A 24,714-nucleotide genomic window follows, 5' to 3' on the forward strand; every position below is an offset into this window, starting at 1 on the left:
CATTGATCAGCTCCAAGCATTGCTCGAAGCAGGGGATCATTTTCTCTGTAGAGCAGGCATTGTCACCTTGCCAGATAAATGAGCACTTGCCAAGAAAACAGGAAGCGGAGTTTTAAAGTTTCTGGGGCTTTATGGGGGGTGGATGTCTGTTTACCTGGCGTCAGAGCAGCAGAGCTGCTGGCCAGAGTGGTCACCTAGGCACTGTGGGATATACTGCAGAGACTAAAAGCTCTGTAAAGAGGAAGAATGTGTCTTCACTTGCACCTCACCGCAAAAGCATCATCGGTAAGAGCTGTACGCTTCTCGTGGAGGTGGCTTTCTTTTTTGCAGTGAAACTTCTGAGTTTCACCACAAAAAGTCATTGGCAAGTGTAGATGCTCCCATGGTTTTTGCGCAAAAGGGGACTTTTTCCACTTTAAATGGCAAGTACAGACGTACCCTAAGTGGGTGGCTATAGCTATATCACTCCTCCTTTACTTTTCACTCGTTTCCTTATGCTGACTTTCATATATCGAGGATGTATTTTGAGAAGTTAACAGTTAGTCACCTTGGGCTTGAACCTTCAAAGGTGCTGAATGGGAATGGAAGCACTCAATCCGGGCAAGATTAGAGCCCCTGAGAGACGAAGCAAGGGAAAGGTTGTTTTTTTGCTTCATGAAGCCCTTCACAAACTAACAGGGAACATACCACAAATGAGGAACTCAGACTGGAAAACAAAATTGCCTAATGTATTCTTGGCAATAAGTATTTAATCATGGCACTAGGTCCAAGAAAAGGTACAAACTCTCAACACTGGAAATTTATTATACCCTAAAATGGCAACAGAATGATGTAAAAGTAAAGGTTATTTATTTTAAGCATGGCCACAAAATGTAAGCATTCCAAATGCTTCTCTGTTTCTTCCCACAGGAGGCTTTTATAGGTTGCCTATATTCATTCATGTTGAAAGAATGCAAGATTTATGTGATGGGTCTCCTCTTAATTTAAATACATTGATTATTTTGGCTTCCCTTTCCGTTTGAACCAAACGTGGGTAGAGAATGAATGGTTTGTGAACAATGTTAAATTAAAAGTGTATCTGGAAAGGCCCTTCTAACAATTTATTTTAAAGCTAAAAGCCAACTGATGGGGGTCCAAGTAAAATAACAAATTATGTGGGAGATTAAACAAGCCTCAGTTTGGTATTGTGTTTGGAATGGTAGGTAATTCCTTAATAGCAGGAAAAACGGAATATGACTGGCCCCACTTAAAACTCTGGATTTGAGTCCAGGTAAGCTCTCGCCAATTGTAAGCAGCTAAATAATCCATCTTAATTCTCTTGGGGAAAAATAAGAACTTGGGAATCTAAATCTTTTGACCTGGGATGACTTTAGCGGGGAGTGTCTGAAATTCAGAATGAGGGGTTAAAGTAGGCTCTGGGAGTGGCCCTACAAAGTTATTTTAGTACTTTAAAATGTACACTAATTAGAGTAGCTTTCTCTTCTCACAGCTCAATAGTAGTTGTCCTAAATACTGCATGTGGTTTGACCATGAGAAACACTAATTACTCATTACGTGAATGTAATCATTTTAAATAACAATGTGCATTTTAAATAACAATTACCTCCCTTATACTGGAGAGTACTAGATTCTTTTTCATTTGGGCTTGGTTCATATGGGGGTTGGAAGAGTGGAGTAGGTCCCTTTTTACTGGAATTTCAGTTTTGGAGTAACAAGACGTGATGCTCCAGTCATCCTAAATGTTTTCTACATGCAACTGATGACAAGATGAACAGGCTCCTCATGCTGAATCTAGGTTGTTTTGGATTAGTTGTATACTAATGCCCTAGCTGTAATTGGACATCTTTCTTTAAAATAATGTAGTGTTGACTTATGGCCAATTCCCAGAGATACAAGGCTCTGACTACAGTTATGGTTGAGGGATGCTTCTGAGGAATTACTGTGTGTGAAGCCTTCAGAAAGGTATCAATTGCTAGCTAGTAGAGTAAGGCCAAAAATGATTGTCATTAGACAAATGTGATAGCGTTTTAGGGAGAATGAGTTGTCCTTGAAACCAGTGCATTAGAGTGTTTAAGGATGTTTGTAAGGGTCATTATGAAATAAACTGATGCTTAGCATTAAGAACATAAAAATGGCCATACTGGATCAGACCAATGGTCCTCCTCACTTAGTATCCTGTCTTCTGACAGCGGCCAATGCCAGGTGTTTCAGAGGGAATGACAGAACAGGTAATAATCAAGTGATCCGTTCCCAGCTTCTGGCAAACGGAGGTTAGGGACACTTCAGAGCATGGTTTTGCATTCTTGCCTATCCTGGCAAGTAGCCATCGATGGACCTCTCCTCCATGAATTTATCTAGTTCTTTTTTTGAACCCTTTATAGTCTTGGCCTTCACAACATCCTCATTGCAGAGGTGGCATAATTTTATTTATAATTTCTGCAGTTGGTATATTTGATGCCATTACTAACTTTATCTTGCACTTTGGCTCATTTAGAGAGCCTTTCATTTCTGCATGCTTGTATCTAGCTGGTTTTAAATATGATTTGTAGGTTTTTGATCTTCATTATGTTGAAAATATGTTAATTTGACTTTCTTTTCTAGGTATAATATTCTTGGAAGTACTTGATAATATCGGTCACCTGTATCAGAGCACCACAGTTCAAGTTTAGTCCTTTCTACACATACTGCTCAGAACATGGGGGAAAACGATGATGAAAAGCACAGCCAAGGTGGCCAGATATTTGAAAATTTTGTACAAGCATCAACATGCAAAGGTACCATTCAGGCCTTTAATATCCTCACCCGTCAATTTGAACTAGATCCATTGGACTACAGAAATTTCTATACTAAATTGAAGTCAAAGGTAACCAGCTGGAAGGCCAAAGCTTTGTGGAACAAGCTTGATAAAAGAGTAAGTCATAAAGAATATAAGCGAGGAAGATCTTGTATGAACACTAAGGTAAGCTGAGAACTTCAATTTCTAATTTATAGTTTAGAACAAATTTTGCCGCTAAAGATAAACAGTTCTGCATAGTATAAACTATTTTCTTACATAGCAAAGGAGTGGTGGTTATTTGCAAAGCACTTACTGGAACTTGGAGATCTGGCTTGTCATGTGGCAGTGACTCTCCTTGTTTCTAGCTATTAAACGATAGTAAACATCAATATTTAAATACCTTCTTATTGTTGCTTTTGCATACAAACAATTCTAGTCGTTTTCCCACTGATGTTACATGATTGCGAGTAGGGATGTAAAAATCATTTTAAAAAGTACCCATTTAAACTATTAAAATGATATCAGTTAACCATTTTACATCCCTAGTTGGTACCCTGTCACCATCCCTTCCTGCGCACTGTCCTGGTGATGGGAGGTGGGGGTGGGAAATGGGAGAGACCATTCCATGATCCAGGAGTGTTATGGTGGCAGGGAGAACCTGTCATGTGACCAGGAGGTGTCATGGTGACATCAGTCTCCACCGTCACATGACCTGGTCTCCCTCAGTGTGTCGTGGGACTTTGGATAGTTCTGGTCACGTGCCCCTTGCTGCCCAGCTCCCTGTCCGTACCATGGGCCAGGAGGTGGCGAGTGCCCAGTGCCGCCCACCCCCTCAGCCAGTCACATCCAGTGGAAGCAGCCAGCGGAGGCCTGGGTTCTGAGCGGCTGCACACATGGCAGGAGTCTGGATGGTGACTGGGGCTCAGCAGAGTCTCATGGGGGGATCGGGACAGCGGAGGGGGGGCAGTGGCTGCTCCCCAGGCAGGGGGCCCATGCTTGTGGGGGAGGGGATGTGCCCGGTTGGGGTCCTTGTACTGGCTCCTGGTGGGGAGCGAGGCACCCAGCCCTGGTAGCCGGTATTGATGGCCTGAGAGCACAACGTGTTCTGATTGCCCCGGGCTCCAGAACCATCACCATGCAAGGGCAGTTTGGCTTGTTCTGCCCTGGGTGCTGCTGGGGAGTGGGATGCAGATAGGGAAGAGGCGGATTTGTTAATGCACACAGTGTGCTCAGACGTGGCGGCAGGGAGTGCAGCCAACTTGAGGGAATGACAGCACAAGTAGGGATGTGAAATGTCATGAAATTATTTTACCCATCTGTTTTAAAGATTAACTGCAATATATTAACAGTAAGACTAATACTTATTGATTAATGGTTGAATATTTTACATTCCTAATTGTGAGTAGAAGAGGAGGCAGTCTGTGTGATTGTGAACAGCATGTTGATGTTCTGTTTCTAGTAAGATATAGTGAAGACCTGTTGGAAACCATTGGATTCCAGTGAGTATAAATGCTGGTATAAAAGTTTTATATTAAAGATTTATTTTTAACCAGTTTATGCCACTCTGTCTATCTGGCGATTATATTTCATTTTAGAGTAGCTCACTTGCGACTGTATAAATATGGCTCCCAGTTTTATTGCTGAGTTACAGCTATAAATTATATGAAATCCAGATTGGTCATCTATTGAGAATTCTCAGCCCTCAGATGGACAAATCCTGGGGTTATTGACACTTGTGTAAGTAGAATACAGGGGAGAAACAGGGTATAAAATATACACAGGACTCCAAACCATGAAGGGTTTCATAAATTGAAATCATCATGAATTTCATAGTTGTAATCTCTGCAAAGGGGCAGTGTGGCTTTTTTTACCCCCTTCACTCTCCTTAAAGAACAGGGGCTTTTCAAAAGCATCTGGGAGAAAAGGCTCTGAAATCACTTGGAATGCATGTAAGGGCTCCTGTTTTTGTTTGTAAAACTTATCTTTTGGATAAGCTCTTTTAAAAAAAAAAAAAAAGTTTTGAAATATCTCTGCTGCAGGCCTCTCTGGGAAATGAAGAACCAAGAGATTTTGGACCACTAAAACTTCCTCATCACTTTCCTATCTGCCTTCCACTTCTTCCTCTGTTTGCTTTTTTCCTCCCTTCCTCCCCTGTCACTTCCATTTTCTCCTATCCTTCCTCTCTTTGTTCTTTTGAAAGAGTTCTTGAATATATGTCAGTGAGCAACTTCATGGTGAATGTATAGTCAGGAAAGGGAAGGAGTGGGGGGCGGGGGGCTGTGTGGGGGGAAAAGCATCTGGCAGTTAATAATTGTCCCGTACTATACTCTATTATTCTCCCTCCCTGCCCTTCCCCATTCCCTCACCCCCAGTTTCTGATGTCAGCCTGAGGAGATAGTAGCAGCAGAAAATAGGTAGTGTTGACTGCATGTGTAAAGCGTAGGGAGAGCATGGCTCCGGTCTCTGAAGTGTGCCCATACATACAGTGCAAGGCCCTGGTCGTGCAAAGCCTTAAGCATTTGCTTAATGGCACACGCTGTGTGAAGTCAAACTGAAGTCAATGGCACTCTCAATTTGTAACAATTAAGCACCTGTGTAAAACTTTGCAGGATTGTGACCGAAGAGTCTAATCTGCCTCCTGTGGTATTAGTTCTGTGCTTTGGAATAAGGATTTATTTGTACTTATGGGGCATAAATATTTGTATAAACTAATGGACTTGGGTGTATTAATGTTATGGATAAATGTAGGATAACTCATCATAGACAAAAGGGTGTGTTTAGGAGGAAGATATATCTGCATTTGTTTTATATTATCTACCATAACAAGACCTATAATTCACTCTCATCAAAGTGAGCTGACTGCATGTGAGAAGAATGAATCTGGAGGTTGCAGCAAATGAAAATGTTAACTGTGGTCTTCAGGCTTAGTGTGGATATCTAGCAAACATTCCTTACATATGAATCATAGTCTCTTGTGAAAGCATATCTGTGCCACATGAATGGTAGGAAACACATTCAGACAAGAGGGCAGACTCTCTGATCATTTCCTTGATGCAATCTGACAGTCCTATTTACAGATCATGATAAAGTATAGATAAGCCATTTTCAGAAATACTTAATATCCAATAAAAATACTATCGCACAATAGAGAAGGTTAATGGTTAAATATACTGACTCATTACTAGTATGTTTCAGAGTAACAGCCGTGTTAGTCTGTATTTGCAAAAAGAAAAGGAGTACTTGTGGCACCTTAGAGACTAACCAATTTATTTGAGCATAAGCTTTCGTGAGCTACAGCTCACTCCGATGAAATGAGCTGTAGCTCACGAAAGCTTATGCTCAAATAAATTGGTTAGTCTCTAAGGTGCCACAAGTACTCCTTTTCTTTTTACTAGTATGTTGTTAGCTTTGTTGATGCTACCAACAAATTGCCATCATCAAACACCTGTGACTTTCACCTATGCTCTGAATTTGTAGTTGAATAATGGCTCTGGAGTTTTTTGTACATTTTAAGCTTGGTGGTCCAAATTCACCTTTCTCTTCTTACATCTCATGCAACACTGTAAGCTTCTGTGTATTGCACAGCGTAGAATGTGGCCCAAACTTCCCACTTACAGTTGTATATGGAAAAGTGTTGGTTGCAATGGATCAGTTGGAATGAAAATCTTAATGGTTTCATATTTCATCAGACCCCAAAAGTTAGACAAGTGGCTGTTTGCAAATACAATTTTGTTTGAGAGCTCAAGGTCTTTATGGCGAGGCTTGGGACATCCTGTTGTTCTTTTCCCTCTGATAGCTCCCCGTATAGCATATCCTTGGGTATGCGTCCGTCTTCTAACCTACTCAGATGGCCCAGCCAGCGCAGTCGTACTTGCTTGAGCAGGGCTGTCACACTTGGTAAATTTGCCCATTTGAAGAATGTAAAGAGCCTGCAGGAAGCAAGCAGTTCCCAACCGAGACACCTATGTTTGCAATAACTGCCAAAGATCATGCAAATCTTGGTCTGGACTATTCAGTCACATGGGATGTTGCAAACCATCTACATCATAGGCTGCAATTCCCACCATCTCTTGCAGACAAAAGGATGCCAACATTAAGTTAGGTGTAAGAACTAATATTTGACTGAAAGGAAATTTAGAATTTAAGGAATGCTATTTAATTTGTAATATGTTTTTTAAAGATGGGGGCGGGGGGTGGGTGAGCTTCTACTTATATTTACCTTAGAGGTTTTTTCTGTGGGTTTGGGAACATCCTTAGGGTGTATTTTTAAGTAGAGGCCCCGAGCAGCTTTGCTGGTTATGTTAACTGAACTTGTAACCTTGGTGAACACAATGACCAATATCATAGTTTGAGATTCCTTTTACATTTTGCTTTATAACCTATCCAACTACCCAAAATCTTCTGCAGTCCTTGGTGGCTGAGATAAAACCAGGGTCTAAACTACCTTTGATCCTTGTTTTACCAAATCAAAACTGGCCACTTTACCTAATGTCTTGTCATCACTTTCACAGTGCTTACAAGGTCCGTTTGCTGCACAAACCTTTTCGACACACTTAAGTGACTTGTAATTTCCTCTATATTGTGTAGTGTACTAATATACATGGAAAAATATAAAAAATATGAGCTCTTATTTCCTAAAGAAAGTTCCACTCCAATTAAGTAGTAATAATCCTGTGCATTAGTTGTCATTTAAGAATCATGTCAAATTCTATTTTGAAGTTTTTAAAGTAAAAGGAAGGACTTCAAAAGTTGGGAGGACTTGAAAACTCTTCACACTTTAAAAACCACTTTTTCAGTCCCCTATCTCAAAAACGACATAGTCATTTAACCTTAAACTTTGCAAAAGAAATCAAAATAAAAAAACTCTACTCTAAGAAAACACCATACACAACATTTCAGGCTAGAACCTTTCTCAGATGCTAGAAATACTGCATGTTTATTTAATAAAATAAAAAACTGCTTCTCTCTCTCCTTCCCAGATGTGTAATGTTATAATGAGTGCATTAACTATGGAGTTACTACCCTGACTCTCCTGTCGTACATAATCCACCTGAATTACAAAAATACAAATTTTGTTTTCAGCATCGAAAACATAGGACAATATAGGAAAGCATAGTAATACACTCAAACTCACACTCACACTCACACACACACTCCTGATACCACGTCCTTTCAGGTTTCAGAGTGGTAGCCATGTTAGTCTGTATCAGCAAAAAAATCTAAGGAGTACTTGTGGCACCTTAGAGACTAACAAATTTATTTGGGCATAAGAAGTGGGTTTTAGCCCACAAAAACTTATGCCCAAATAAATTTGTTAGTCTCTAAGGTGCTACAAGTACTCCTCCTTTTTTTTATTTTTTCCCACTGCCTTTTAGTGTCTTCTCTACCCCTAGTTTCAGAGTAGCAGCCGTGTTAGTCTGTATCCACCAAAAGAAAAGGAGTACTTGTGGCACCTTAAAGACTAACATTTATTTGAGCATAAGCTTTCGTGAGCTACAGTTCACTTCATCGGAGTGAATCCATAGGCCAGGCAACACTTGCAGTGTTCTCTTGCTTAGAGCTTGTTCCTCTATTTTTTTAAAATAGCCTCTGCTACCTTTTCTGTTCTCCTCCCCTCCCCCCCTCCCACCCCTCAACCCCCTCTTTCACTGGGAAATATCCACACTCCAAAGTTAGCTCCCTCAGCTTCTGGGCAGAGAGTAGTTCAGTCAATGGCTCTGCTAATAGCAAGCCTATTGTTTCACTAGAGTGGAACTATTCAGTGATGATGGCCCTTGATCCAGTCAGAGCTTCCCAGAATCCGGGTGTGCCTACGCTGTCCCACAGTTAGGACAATAGGGGTCTGAACAATATTGAGCACCAAGGTGCTAATTTGTAACTCCCCTAGGTGGACACTGCAAGCATGAACTAAAAGGCTCCAAATTCCTGTTAAAATAGTCCTCCATATGAGGTAGGAACCTTTTAGTTCGCACACCCACATGGGAGAGTTCCAGCTCAGCACTCCATTCGCACTGATATTCACATCCCCGAACAGCAGTGTAGACATGCCCATAGTCTCTGTACTAGGTGCCAAGTTCCTGCTACCAAATAAATGCTCAAAGCCTCACTTAAGTGTTCATTAAAAATGAAGGTTGACATAGAACATGGTGTTCAGAAAGCCCGAATGGAACTCATAAACTGACACAGACGTATCCTCCCAGTCAGTCATATAAGCATGATCTGACTGCTTAAAAGATAAGGGATACTTAAAAAAACAAACTATTACTACTAAAAATTTCCTTCGAGAGAACAGTGCTGCCTACATATCAGTACTAGGTACTCGCCAGAGCTTATTTCACATTTTCTCATTAACTATTTACACTAGAAAATTAAACTGTTTTGAACCATTTCCTTGTGTTAATGACTACTTTTTCCTAGGTTTGCATATTCTTTTTGTATAGAAACCGTGTAATTTAATATGCTATCACTATGTGGAAGTTGCTGCTGCTGGTGGTGTAAAAAATATAGAAACAAGTGAATTCTCACACTTGTCAGTTCTTTTGGTTAAGTAGGTACAGTAAACACTCAGCTTATTATTACAGTGCTTGACTTCAAATTTGATATATGCAGAACATTGTGCGTGTATGCAGGATTATTAATAGGACCAGGATATGAATCAGTTGAGAGGGTCTGATCTCAGAAATCATAAGTAAAGTTGGAGTGGCTTGTGACTTAACCAGAATACCAACATCTAGCTGTGTCTTCATAATATAGCCACTTTCATTCATTAATTATAAAATAGGGCAATTTTATCTGCCAGGCCCTTGTTTCTTCCTTTCCACAGTGTATGCCATTGAATAACTCTTTTCCCTCATGTACATGAGTGGATTTTTTTCATCTCTAAAAAACATCTACTGAATGCACTGTAGATTAAGCAAATCTATTTTTAACAAAGAGTTGAGGATGGCAGATTTATTGCCAACCCATGCTGTGTGCTACCATGTATATGGTCCAAAGACGCTAAACTGGGCAGATGACTCATATTGGCACTCTTGCATCTTAGCCATGTACAAAATATCTGCCATTCTCATTGGTCTTTAGTTTGGACAAAAACTTGTGACTTGCAAGCAGAAAGTTGGAGCATTGTAAGTACACAGTGGACAATATATTTGTTTTCTGGAAGTCCTGTTTTCTTGAAGGTTCTGAACAAAAGCTTCTCATAATTAAACCAATCCTCCAGTATGTTTTAACTGAAACACTGGCAGATTTATCTTCCCCCTGCCCCCTCCCGCCCCCAGTACTGTCACTTGTGGTCCACCTAATGCTTCCAGAGACGCCTTACTCTGCATTCTATTTACTTTAAAATATTTCAGAACGTTCACTACAGATGGAAGATTTAAAATCTCCTAATTTTGCTCTTAATTAGAACCCAAGTGATTGAGTCACTTTAGCCAAAATAGAGGTTAACCTCTTGAAAACCAGGTTTGAAATGGCTGAGATTTTAAAGTTTTTTTTAATAATCAAGCTTTATAATGAAAACCCCATCTATTTTATCTAAAATAGCACTGATAACTCTACTTGGATAACAGAGCAAAATGACACAGCTGACCATTGTATTTTTTTATATTTGATGACCAAAATGGCATTCATATGTTCAGTAACATTAAATTAATGGATCATTATCTAATCCATTGGGTATTTTTTTTTTTTAATTTTTGTGATTTTTTTTTTAAATCACCATTAATTCTTTTGGTTTTACAGTACAGCAGATGTAACATAGAATCACACAATCTTTCCATGATGATGTTGGATTAAACTCCATCTAATGTGAAGTGTTACCATAAGTTCTAAAACCTGTTTTGCAACACTGGAAGCCACAGTTAGGAAATTGCACTAATCATTGTCCTTTATGCCTCTGAAGATATAGATAATATAAAAGATGTGCAAAACTGCATCTAATTACTGTTTTACTAAAGACAATCTCTGTGGCATATTGTAGCAAGCAGGTTGGTCTCTGTATATTCATCAACAGGTCATTAAATATCATAGTAGAAATTAAGTGCCATAATTATAGTAAGTTCTGATGAGCAAACTGCACAAAAATACATTTTGATATCAACTTCTTTATTTAAACAAAAGCGGGCAAAAAACACTTCTCTTCAGCCCTTCAATTTAGGCTGAACTACTGGTCCTGAAGTTGTGAAGCTGCTGGTGGTATTGGCAACATATTCCACTGACTTAAATGGCAGCTGTGAGTGTTTAGCGCACTTAAAAATCACGTCACTTACTTAAGTGGCCAGGTTACTTTATTTTTGTAATTTATGGCATGGGTGCCTAGAGTCTTGGAGAGGGTCCTCTTTTAATTCTTTTATAAATCTATATAAATAAAATGTATAGAGTGCTTTGAGATCAGGGAAGGCTGTGGGATTATCTATGAAATTGTAGATTTCTACTGGGGGAAAGGAGAAAATGCGTGGATAGGGACAACATGTTACAGCAGAGTCCTTTAATTGTTGATGATGGGTTCAGACTATTTTTACTGTTTCTTCAAGAAATATTTTTTTGTCTCTGAAAAGAGTCAGGGTGGTGAAAGGATGTGGTTTTGTTTTGAGAGAATGATATCTGCTAAGTATCTGACTCTCTGAATCACTCTGTTTTCAAAGCAGGCCAAATTACATCACCAAAGGCAAAGTTTCGGTATTTGATTCGATAATGAAATCATTTTATTTTTATTAGAACTTGTATACATTATACTACACATGTTTTGTCAGTCACCAACTTTCCATTTTTTATCATTCATGAGAAACAGTAATCTACAGCCAGGAGAACCTAATCAGAATGCCTGACGAAAAGTTTACAAAAATGTTAAAGATGTTTGGAAGTCTTAAGGTATCTATGGAAAGGAACTTCTCCTATTTCACAAAAAGAAAAGGAGGACTTGTGGCACCTTAGAGACTAACGAATTTATTTGAGCATAAGCTTTCGTGATCTACAGCTCACTTCATCAGAATGCATCCGATGAAATGAGCTGTAGTTCACGAAAGCTTATGCTCAAATAAATTCGTTAGTCTCTAAGGTGCCACAAGTCCTCCTTTTCTTTTTACGGATACAGACTAACACGGCTGCTACTCTGAAACCTCTCCTATTTCACTGATTTCCAAGATATTCCTTTTTTTGTAGAGATTTCCACTAACCTAGATGTCTACACTCAAGCTTGCTTTTACACAAATCACTGATATTGTTGCTATCTCACGGTTTAATTAAATTGGACTCACTGTAATCTCCTGATAATCTTAAGTGAGATACCTTACTTTATTATGACATTTTGGTGGATTGGATTTATGACTATGTGAAAATAGTAAGGACACATATCCATCCAAATTACAGGGTGGTGGTCCTAATGTGTGCCAAACCAAAGGAAACAGAGTTCTCCAATGCAGCCTCAGGAGTACAGGCCTGCCAGACAATTGCTTTCCTTTGTTGATGGTTTGGGGTCAGATCTTTGTTTCTGTCTAGGGAACAGAGAGCCAAACTGAGCTCTGATACAGCTTTATTGTTTGTTACATTACAAGCTTCTATTTTTTTAATTTTTGTACAGATAAGTGAGGAAATACGTAATTTTGGTACCAAGAAAGGATTATGCATTTGGCTGAGAACAGAATAGGTTCCAGATGTAAGGCTGTTTCTTGTAGAACAGGTGCCTCTCTTATTTAAGTTCCCATGCCTATTTGGAGAACCAGCTAGTTTTTTTTCTGTTGACATAACATAAGGCATGTTACTTTGCTGTTTTGAGAAGCATGCATTTTATCAAGAAAAAGCATGATGCGTGTTTGTGTCAAAGTTTATTAAGACACACATTCTGTAGTTTTTCTGTATGTACAAGAGGCACTGTAGCTCATGGATACATTTTGTCACCTTTTTTGGAATATACAAAACCCTGATTTCCGCGCCCCCCCCCCAACAGTTTTAATAACTGTAATTAGTTGTGGCATAGGCAAAGATAACTCACTGGAGAGAGTGTGTGTGTTTAATGCAGTGAATAGTTTGAAAGTTGGGAGAAATGATACTTGTCTCCCTCTCCCACAATACTTTAGAACCTTTCTTCTATACACTTCAGATGCAGAGAGTAATAGAAGACTTGGCTCTAGAGTGGGAGACTGATATATATTAATGTGTTTACATATGCCCAAAACACCAAAATACATAGTACACATAAGTATCCAGGTTCTTGGCCAAACTAGCAAATTAACCTGGTTTTGACATGTCCTTAGCTACGATATAAATCGTATAAATCGAAAGGCTCACAAGATGGTGGGAATATATGAGAAGAGTTATAGTGGTTCAGGATTCCTTATGATAACCACATATTACTGTGCTTTCCCATTTCTGGGCTATTTAAAGTGTAATCTTAACTCCCTGGCATTCAGATGTGTTATGCAGGTTTTTATGTTCTTAATCTGTAGTGTAAAATGTTGTTGTTTTTGTGGTAGAAGAAAAACCTTAACAGAGAAAATTAAACTGGATTATTATTCACTGTTTCTATTTAACTACATCTTTTGGTAACTTTCTCTCAATAAAATATTGATGAGGATGACATTTTAAACATATTTAGGTTTAACAGCTGTAAACAAATTGGATATGGGTTTGTATAACTGAGTTCATTTCAAATGGAGAGACTGTTTAAAAGCAAACCATCAAAATCAACTGGCCAAACATCTTTTTTTGACACAAAAGTAAATAAGGAAGAATAACTAATTATTAGAGCTGAGCTCCCCAAAAGGATTGACCCCTTCCAGATGTTTTTGCAATGTCATTCTCCACGTGTGGGTATATTTTGATTAAATGGCTTTCTGCTTTTGTGGTTCCCCTTGGTCTGGCTGAACAAGCAGTAGGAGGATGCAGTCACCACATGATGAAGCACTGGAATAAACAGCCTCAGATCTCTTGTAATTAGCAGTGGGCTTTTAGTGTTAAAAAACTGAACAAACCCACAGTATGCACCCTACAAAGTGAGCTATAGCTCACGAAAGCTTATGCTCAAATAAATTGGTTAGTCTTTAAGGTGCCACAAGTACTCCTTTTCTTTTTGTGAACACAGACTAACATGGCTGTTACTCTGGAACCTAACAAACCCTCTTCATCAGAGGTCAGTACATTTGATGATTATTTTCTTTTGATTTTGTGACCAAAGTAACAGCTCCCATAGATAACTGTGTTCTAAACTATTTGTGTTAAAAGGTAAGACATTGTTTCCTTGGTGTTGCAGGAGGCTCGTGCACCTCCGCTTCTGACACATAATGGTCTACACGCCTGTGAACTCACAATACTTTGGTCTCATTTCAGTTTATTGGGTTTAGCGTGTGGGTGCTGATTGTATTTGTGGCCTGTGATATACAAGAGGTCAGACTAGACGATCTGGTGGTTCCTTCTGCCCTTGGAGAGACAGTTTATGTAAAAAGGTTTCCTGTCATTTTTTCCTGGACCTCCCTTTATTATCTCTGGGATGTTACAGTTGGTGCAAGCTGTATTTCTGAACAGATCTTCAAAACGAGAAGTGCTGTAGACAGGAAACCATAACCTAAGGCGTATGTTTCTGGTGGCTCGCAACGCTGCAGTTTCCGCTCTCTGTCTCTGAACTGGCAAGTAGTCTATTAGCACCAGAATATGTCTGTGCTGGCAGGACTTCTGATGAGGTTTTTTTTTTAATGTTCTGAGATATGGCAAATGGAAGGGCAAACTTTGCATCACCTTCTGCTATCTGAAGAGGAATGCCTTACTCTCCTTTTTCACAGATAGGCTGTAAAATCACCTCAGTTAATGGCAATTACATCTGGAAATCAATAAGTGCTCTGGACCTCTAATTTTCACCACTGATGAACCAGTTAGGAGTCGGGGGCAGATGGGAGAAAAGGAGGATGCAGCCTTTTACTGAGTAAAAGATCTGTACTGTAGGAACTTACTGTCTCTTCTACTTACTGCTTATGAGTAATTAAGAATTGGGAAACATTTTGTTTGCAAAAAAATCATTTGCAGTAGTAGGTTTTTTCTGCTTATAAGGGTGTGCGTGTGCGTAAAAGATATCATGAACACCAGCACTGCCACCTAAGAGTTTTCCTTATAAGCTAATTGTATCCAGAATTTGTAATTCTGCCTTGAAAATGGCTGATGTTCCCCAACCAGTTTTTAATCCAACTTTTAGATGTCTCCTTTTTACAGAAGAAAGTACTGCAGCTGTGCCACCTCCCCCAGCTACTCTACCAGTGTCCTTACATTGCAAGCGGGGGACACACACTCTAGGAATGAAAGATGAATTCAGTCAATCTCCATTGTCTATTCTGTCCTTGAACACACTCTGAGACAGCCAACAAGGGTGCTCATTATTGTCAGTAGTAGTGATGATGATGGACACTTGAATAATGAAAGTTGAAACAAGGCTACCAAATGCCTTTCAGGTGATACGTACTTTCAACCTGGACTGTATTCACATGGCCCCTTAGGGTATGTCCACACTGCAATTAAACACTCACAGCTTGGGCTACAGGCCTGTTGTGTGGATGAGGGGTCGGTAACCTTCGGCACGTGGCCCGTCAGGTAATCCGAAGGCGGGCCACAAGACATTTTTGTTTACATTGACCATTCGCAGACACCTGGCCAATAGGAGCTGCGGGAAGTGGTCGGCCTCCGCAAACTGCAGCCACTGGGGGATTTGTGAATCGCGGGGGGGCCTTGCCAGCAGACAGTCAATGTAAACAAAATGTCTTGCGGCGCACCTTCAGATTTCCCTGATGGGCCGCGTGCCACAGTTTACTGACCCCCTGGTGTAGATGGACACCCTTCTGCTGGAGCCTGAACTTTGGGACACTATGCGATGGGGAGGGTCCCAGAGCCTGGGCTCTGCCTGAGCCCAAATGTTTACACTGCAACTTTCCAGCCTCACAGCCTGAGCTCTGAGATCCCGAGTCCTGGCTGACCTGTGTCAGATAAGTGTTTAACTGCAGTATAGACATACTGTTAGAGGTAAGAGCTTCTGAATCCATTCATTTGAGCTGTCATGTCCCTTGTAACTATCTTCTCCTATCAGATGATGGACTTCTTTACATACAGGAAAATTTCACTTTTAGTGGATGTTGCTTGTAGTGATTGTTTAGGTGCATGAACCAAAGATGCTAATTATTGGATGCAGGTGGCTTTGCCTACACTTCCATCACTAATTTGCACTACCACATTTAAATAAATAAGAGGGATTAAAAAGTGCTTGTTACAATAAATGCTTCTCTTAATCTTTCACTGGTGTAATCATTGGCTCTCTGTCGCTTGCTGCTTCCTCACAACCTTTTACTATTTGTCATCCCTAACAAACTGTACAGTTTAGATGAGAGACAATCCCTGGGGCAATTTACAATCCAGATCAAAGAAATGTTGCAAGGGATGTCAGTTCAATGTCCTGGAAAGCACTGTCTGCTCCCAAATAATTTAATAATAATTTATGCCCATCAGTAAGTCTTCAGTTGTAAGAAGAAAACTGGAAGTAATTTCTGATTTAAGGTGTGGAATTTGCCTGCAAGTAAAGAATGGCACAACTTGTAGGAGTGCCAGTCTTATCCAGTTATAACCTGACTGACCTGCCTTGGCGCATGTCTCGTAGAACTTGCTCTGTCCTCACAACGCCCACAGTTTGCTTCTGTGAATTTATCTAGTTTAGGAAGTTCATTGTTTGTCAGTCTGGATCTAGAGATCACGGTGACAGAACAATCACAAGCATTGATCCTTGTATCAGAATTGCATGTGTTTGGAATGTGAAAACAGTTGTAATTACAAAGCCACATACATATAAACTTATATATAGAAATGCCATGTTTCCTTTCCTTTCTATTGTCTTGTACATTGACATAAATTGGTGCTTCATATAGCTTGTGTTCTTCTTTCCACTGCTGAATGCTGTTTCCTCCGAATTCTCCCTGCCTTGTACATGCACACTTAATTTTTTCTTTCCTTTTCCAAAGGCCTTCCTTCTGGCAACAAAGGCTCTAGCTGCCTCTTGACCCCACAGCCTGTTAATATTTCTGCAACCCTTTTTTGTCCAGGACAACGGAGGTCCCTGAACTCAAATTCCCTACAGTGTCTTAAACTATCACCAGACTAGTATGCTGGCTTTGTGAGGGAGTGTTATGTTAACACACTGTATTATTGGAAATATTCCCAATAATTGTTAGAGTAAAGGTACACGCTCTAATTCTGGTTAGAATTTATAACTGTTCTGGGTTTCTCTGCCTGTTGACACTAGAAAACAATGGCATGTACAATGCTGAATGGCCAGTCTGTACATTGTATCTAGAATCGCAAAATTCAGGAAATAAGTTTTTATTTAGAGATCGATGATCTTGAATGTACAAGTGTGATTGCCTTGGAAAACCTCAGCTTCCCACTCTAGGGAGTGACCTTCAACATTGCTAGTTAAGATGGGAGTTGATGATGGTACTGAAGAGCAAAATGCATCCTTGATCAGAGGCAGGTTTTTTTTTTCTTTTGAAATATGGGAGGGATGGACTGGAAGGGAAATGACCTCAGGAACCTAGAGTTATTACTTATGAAGTATTGCATCCCACATTTAACTATAACTGCCACTTGTTATGCAGTCACTATGCTTATGATGATTAGACTTGATGAGAGTAAATTGTCAGCTCCTTTACAAACCTGGATTCCACTTCAAATGTGATTGTTTTGTTACTACGTGAGCTCAGTCGTCATAGGTTAGCTTCTAAAGAATCAAATCGCTTGGAATTTGCCTGCCATAGAATAACCAATATTTAATTAAAACTGCAAATTAAACTATTCTGTGAAATGTCCTGAGACAGTGACTTGACTTAAACATACCATGTGATTTTTTTTTTTTAAATCCTGTAAACTTCTTGTTCTAAACATATATTTTTACCTGCTAATACTGAGTGGATTTGCTGCATCTGCTGTGCTCTCTGTAAAGTGAAAAAGAGTACTTGTGGAACCCTAGACTAGCAAATTTATTGGAGCATAAGCTTTCATGAGCTACAGCTCACTTCATCGGATGCATGCAGTGGATATTTTCCACTAAGGTGCAACAAGTACTCCTTTTCTTTTTTCTCTGTAAAGTGTTAGCCCAGGGAGCTTCATTTTAACCTTGTCTTCGCATGCATGAGCAGTATACAGTTACTGTATTTATTTTAAATATCTAAAACAAGAATACTGTTTCTCTTCTTGGAAATGTTGATTGTACTGTATGTTCTTAGTTATACTGTGTGACAAAGTTCCTCCTGTACCTTGGTGGGTCTTGTGCTTATTGGCGGATTTGCTCGCCTCAGAGATTCACAACAGCCCTCAGTTTGGCCGTTTTCGTGAACCTACAGTCCAGGTCAACTCCTGTGTCTGACCAGGAGTTGGAAGGTTTGGGGGGAACCCGGGCCCGCCCTCTACTCCGGGTTCCAGCCCAGGGCCCTGTGGAATGCAGCTGTCTAGAGTGCCTCCTGGAACAGCTGTGTGACAGCTACAACTCCCTGGGCTACTTCCCCATGGCCTGCTCCCAACACCTTCTTTATCCTCACCATAGGATCTTCCTCCTGGTGTCTGATAATGCTTGTACTCCTCAGTTTTCCAGCAGGTACACGTTCTCACTCTCAGCTCCTAGTGCCTCTTGCTCCCAGCTCCTCACACACACACCACAAACTGAAGTGAGTTCCTTTTTAAACTCAGGTGCCCTGATTAGCCAGCCTTAATTGATTCTAGCAGCTTCTTGATTGGCTGCAGGTGTTCTAATCAGCCTGTCTGTCTTAATTGTTTCCAGAAAATTCCTGATTGTTCTGGAACCTTCCCTGTTGCCTTACCCAGGGAAAAGGGACCTATTCAACCTGGGGCTAATATATCTGCCGTCTATCACTCTCCTGTAGCCATCTGGCCCGACCCTGTCACAACTGATACAATTAAAAGACCTATGGCATGATTTTTATTACAAGACTCTAAGGACACCTGGATAAGCAAGCATTGTTACAGTGTAATATGCTGTCTCTGCAAACAGATATGGCTGTGTACAATAGTAATATTCTTACTGTATATTACCAATTCCTCCTCCCCTCCTCGAAAAAGACTGTGGCTGTTGACCAGCTTGCCAGAGCTGCCCTGTAATCCCATATTCCCCCCCCCCACACACACACACACTTTCATTTAAGGAGGCACATAGTGTGACTTCCATTCCTCAAGCCAGAACAGACTCCCTTCAGAATCTATTAGCCTTGCTTGTTACGGCCCTGATCCTGTAATCACACAGTAACCTTTCTCATGTAACTAGTCCCATTGACTTTAATGAGGTTACTTTTCCAAGAGTAAAGTTACTCACATAACCCACATTTGGGGCTTCAGTCTGGATCTGAAGTGTGGTTAGGGCACCAGCATTAGGACTTAGGAGACTTGGGTTCAAGTCCATACTCTGCCATGTAATTCCTCTGTGATCTTGGGTAAGTATTTTAGCTTCTCTGTGCCTCAGTTCCGCATCTTTGTGTGTAGGTACTTGGGCAGGCTGGGGTCAGGGAGAGACTACAGTACTTGTATCTCCCAGGGATGCTGGGAGGATCAGTACTCAAAAATTGTGAGATGCTCAGTTACTATGCTGAGGGGGGTATATAAGTACCATAGATATATACAGACAAGCAGGTTACACTTGAAATGGGTGAGGAACTCTCTCCTCCCTAGGGATTTAGCTTTCTACCTTTTCAGCCATTTTTGGCTCACAAGTGTGACAATGAAGAATTCAAAGTTTCTAGAGACACTTGTGTAGATTCTGTGTGTTGTCGACCAATTTACAATTATCTTTTTAAAAGCTATAAGCTCTTAAAGCTCTTTGGAAGCTGACAAACTTAAATATGACAAAAAGCTAATGAGAGAGCTGTATTGTACTAAAAAGCTAAAATCCAAAGTAAATGATATAGCTTGGCATGGTTCAGTTCTCCAGTTTTAAAAATGAAGGTACCAGTGTATCTCAAAATCCCTATAAATTTACTGTTTCAATGTGTAAGTGGAAACACGCATTTGTTGGATAATGGAGCATAAATTCTGGATTTCTTGCATATGACATGTTGTTTTTTTAATTTTGAGTTGTATGACAAACCCTTGTATGTGAACCTTATGCTAATACATAAATCCGAGAGACCTAAATATGTGGATATTTGGAATTATTATTTTTTTAAATATGAAAAGTATCTGCATTTTTCCAACAAGAAGGGACAATGTCCTGATTTAGAATATCTGTCCGCTCACTTAAAAAATCCTGATAAAGAAGGGCCAACTGATTCAATGCATTAATGCACATGTTTCACCTCTGACCATATGTGCCAAAAAAAAAAAGACAATAAAGATAAGTACTCTTTGTTAAGAAATTATTTTCACATAAGCACTCTATAGATTCTTGGATGGATTCCACTGGCAAGTAGCTGGAGAGTTCAGCTGTGGATACAACAGCTGAAGGATTTTCAAATTGGTTGGAATACAACAGCTGAAGGAATGCCAGATTTGGAATTAGGCCAAATTTGTAAACTTTAAATCCTTGGTACGTGCCTTTTTAAAAGCCAGTATGAGAGTTTGTGTCTTTGTCACCTATCTCCAAGAGCTTTGAAATCAGAAACTAGCGAAGTTGGCTGGTTCATTAGCCTTTTATCCTTGGAGACCTATAGTCAAAAGATGCTCAGGTGTAAGCAAAAGTCAGTTTTGGTGACAACACACTACTCTCCTGTGGTCAGTTGCCTACATGACAATACAGCACACAACTTCACATAATTGAAAGTCTGTGAAAAATGTATTCAAAGCTCAGTGTCTTTTGCCACATATAGTGATTAAAGATACGTAAGCTTACATATTTACCTCTTCTGTTGTTTAAACTTCACCAACATTTTATTTCTGTACTCCTTGATTTTAAAAATGCACATCCAACAAGCTGTAAGTAAGTTTACAAACATTTGAGACAATATGAAGTGGAGTAATGTATGGAATGACTTTCAATGTGTAAAGTTAAGCACACACAAGTCTTTGTAAGATTGGATCATGTCTCATTAAAGAGACACAGTTAACTGAAAATTCACACGGCATAACTAGGGAAGAACGCTTTCTCGTGCAGACAGTTACTATTGGTCAGTGCCGGGCATGAGGAACCGGTCGAAACCAGTCCTCAACCGGCCGTGACTGCCTCATGTGGCCTCTTGCCAGTAAAGGAGCACAACCCCTTATTAAATATACATGAGCTGTTACTGTGAAGTGTTTATTAATGCCTGCTATCCGCCCCTTCGTTGGACTCCATCCCAGGCATTGCTCCAGTGCGCTGGGCTCTCCGCCTCCGTGACAGCAACGCTTGGAGTCCCCGTTGCGGGTGTGTCACTTACCTTCAATAAAGCCAATAATTCGCCGCTTTGCCACATTCGAGCCTCGCTTTTTCAGAGCATCCCTGCCAGGCCTCTCAGGCCTAGAACAGAACACCCACAAAAATTGTCAGGGGCATTTGGAGGCAGATCTAGTATCTGAAACATCTTTTTAACTTGGTTTCAGGTTGGCAGTGATTCTTTTTAATATTGACCTTCCACAATACCTTCCATCATACCCTTCCTAAACTTACTGCCACCTCCATCAAGCAAAAGCCTAAAGGTTTGTCTACACTTGCAGCGCTGCAGCCACTGTAGTGCTTAGTGAAGACGCTACCTGCTCCAACGGGAGAGCTTCTCCCATTGGTGTAGGTACTCTACCTCCCTGAGAGGCAGTAGCTATGTTGATGGGAGAAGACCTCCCATCGACATAGTGTTGTCTACACTGGGAGTTCAGTCGGTATAACTGCTTTGCTCAGATGTGTGGATTTTCCACACCTCTGAGTAACATAGTTATACTGAGAAGTTTGTAGGTAGACCGGTGCTTGGTGTCTTATTTTGTCACCTTTTAATTGGACTTCTTGTGTAGTAAGGTACTCTTTCACATAAGGGTGGGTGTAAGGCCATGCCTAGGGAGTACACTATGCTCCATGAGAGAGTGAATTACAGTGTCAAGGGCTGTCCCCAAGGATGCTCTGCCTTCCATTTCTCTGGTGTGTAGCCCTAGGGACTCGTGATGACATCTCCTTGACTGACATGGTGGTTCCCAGGGAGCCAAGTCTTTCTCATATGTAGGCCCTGATCTAGCAGAGCGCTTAAATCCAATGGGACTATGCATGTTAGACTGGGGCCATAGGCTAGCCAGGGCGTGACTCATAATATTGTATATTATTATTACATATTGCTAGTTTTTTGTCACACTTATTAGCTTGTTTTTTTAAAGGAAAGGTTTGAGTGTGCATATCTTATTTTTGACAGAATCCTACATGCAGGATTCTGTCTTTTTAAAAATTGGATATTACCATTTTCTGTCACATTATACTATTTAATCTATATTGGTTATTCTGGTCTGTTGATTCAGGGACACATTTCTCATCTGACTGCACTTTTACATCCTATGATTGACAACGAGCTTATGTGCTAAAATTGAAACTGGCAAATAAAGCAGCCAGAAATTGTCATGAATCTCCTACACAGCACCCATGCACCTGGCAGAAATGCTTCAATTTTTACTTTTAGAGATAAAATAAGGAGAACAGTGCCGGGGAGATCTTTCCGTCGATGCTTCTGTTAGCTGTGTGCTTTAGATGCTCATGCAGCTGTTTTTCCTTGAAACTGTTCCAGGGAAATAGTCATTACTGATCCAGAAAATTTATTATATGTTATGGTTATCATTCATGGCATCGTGTTTAGTTATATTGCAAGTAAACATTGGCCCAGTTTCATGCCGGGTATGATTCTATTGCAGACAGTGGAGTTACACCAAGGATTAATCTAGCCCACTGTGTAGCCTTTAATAGTGTCCTTAACTTAAAGAAGAGAGTCAGCTGGGGGGGGGAGTGGTGAAGGCAAAGCAGTAGGGACTCCGTTATTTCCTGCATCCCATGAAGGAATACACCAGGTATCCACTTCTCACCTCAGTGAAGTTGGAAGGGCATCATTATGGGCCAAGAATAGTGCCAATGGATCCATCTGCTAAGATAAATGACCCTTGGGGAGAAGGGTGCAATGGCATGCATATGCGATAGTCCTCCTATGAGACAGACATGACTTTTAGCGGGCGTGGGGTGCATGAGGCTAATGTTCCACCTCCTTAATGCCACAGTCATTCCTGTAGGCAAAGCTCTGTTTTCAGAATCGGGGTTTGATGAAGGAGATTTATTTCATTTCTGAAGACAACCTTATCTGGAGTCCTTTTAAGCACATATGTGTTTGGAAATATTGTTCTTTGTGGCTGGGTTTAGGGTTGTATCTTTCAGGCAGGAGTCCCCCTCTGGGCTGAGTTCCTCTCATTTAACTGTCACAAATGGGTGCTGCACTAATGTTCTCTCAGCTCTTACTCCTCTTCAAGTATAAATGGAAATGTCCTGACCCACATATTGGATCCATGGGTGGATTCTTGTTCCTGGGTGGAGCACCCCTATACAAGCCAGGCTTGGCCATGATTGGTCTGATTGCTGGATCAGTGCCTGAGACCTACCACTGCCAAAAAGTCTATGTATCTTTCATTTCCGTTGTTGTTTTTCTCAGTGTTGGAACCTTTTTAATTTTCAGTTTTAATGTTGCAGAACAGTATTTTTTGTTGTATTTTTAAAATATTTTTATATTTTCCAGTATTCTTTTGTATAATGCCTGGATCTCTTAGGTAAGAGAATGGCATTGCACTTAATAAGAAAATTATTATTATTATATTTTAACTTGCTGAGTTGTAGGCTTTTTGTTTGTTTTTAATTACAGAAAGAGTTTTTTGTTTTGTTTTTTACCCTATTTTCAAGGAGTAGATTCCTTGAGTTCCGGAGTGTAAAGGGTGGATGTTCTGTATTTGCAAGGTAAATGAGTAGATTGTTATTCCTGTAAGTAAAGTGAGCAAACAGGATTTTTGTCACCAGATCAGATAGTTTTCTTCTTTTAACTTGCTGATAATTATATAGTCCTCTTTGTGTTTGATCTCTCAAATACTTTAAACCCTAACTCCAGCACCCCCCAAACTGATGGAATTAGTCATCTGCAGATCTACAGCACATTAAGCCACATTAGGCTTTTCCAGGGTAGGGTACAAGTGTTGTGGATTCCTGGTGTGCCGGCTCCTCAGCAGTTACTTGAGCCCAGGCCTGTTGCCATCTGTCCTCTCCACAGTTTCTGCCTCCCAGCAGGAGGAATCTGCTCAGGGACTGTTGAAAATCCATGTCCAGAAAGGAGAGGCACAAAATAATTCTGGCTTTGCAGAATTAACTTGTGCTCTTATTGGCTCAGTAAACTGATGCCAGTTATATCCTACCAATGATATAGAAACACACAAAGGGGTTTATCTAGGTGCTACATTTCTCAAATGCATGGTTGGTGAGAATTCAATAGTTTGACTATCTTTGAGTGGGGCCCATTTTGAAGGTAACAAATTTAATAATTTTATTAAGATGATGTTGAAGTAAAAAGAAAACGGTACAGAGTTTAAGCATAGAAGTTTCTGGTGATCAGGGAATAAGGTACAGATTATCACGGGGTGTGAAATTCGGTTTGGGAGCAGGTGGCATAAGGAATACATAATCTGCAATCTCCCCAATTGGGGGTAAAAGTTTAACCGGTCAAAGTACAGACATTGAGATATGGGGGTATGTTGTTCATATAATGGCTATGTTCAGGTGTGGAGTATGATGAGTGGATACAATGATGAGGATGGATTTACCCTCATTTGGTGGGATTTAATGTTCATTGAGTTTATAGTTCCAGTTCATATGGTCCAATGGAAAAAGTCTCTCAGTCCCTTTCCCATAGTTGATGCACGATGTCGTACCGGCTCATGCTTCCTGGCACCGTCGGTGGCGGTGATGTGTTCGATGTAGATGTCCCTGGACCATCGGATGGTGTCTG

The 24,714-nt window shown here is 40.3% G+C and overlaps 1 protein-coding gene across 12 annotated transcripts in view; it reads left to right on the forward strand.

Moving 5' to 3' along the window:
* The window catches only part of MICAL2 (microtubule associated monooxygenase, calponin and LIM domain containing 2), a 188,491-nt gene that overhangs the window by 28,131 nt on the left and 135,646 nt on the right, over positions 1-24,714 (forward strand). For all 12 annotated transcript variants that reach the window (XM_073347611.1, XM_073347614.1, XM_073347615.1 and 9 more), the window contains exon 2: positions 2,602-2,959. In XM_073347611.1, coding sequence (XP_073203712.1) covers positions 2,696-2,959 — 264 coding nt within the window. In that variant the 5' untranslated portion in view covers positions 2,602-2,695. The remainder of the gene's footprint in view (positions 1-2,601; positions 2,960-24,714) is intronic.

Source organism: Lepidochelys kempii, chromosome 6, assembly GCF_965140265.1.
Source record: "Lepidochelys kempii isolate rLepKem1 chromosome 6, rLepKem1.hap2, whole genome shotgun sequence".
Classification (NCBI taxonomy): domain Eukaryota; kingdom Metazoa; phylum Chordata; order Testudines; family Cheloniidae; genus Lepidochelys; species Lepidochelys kempii.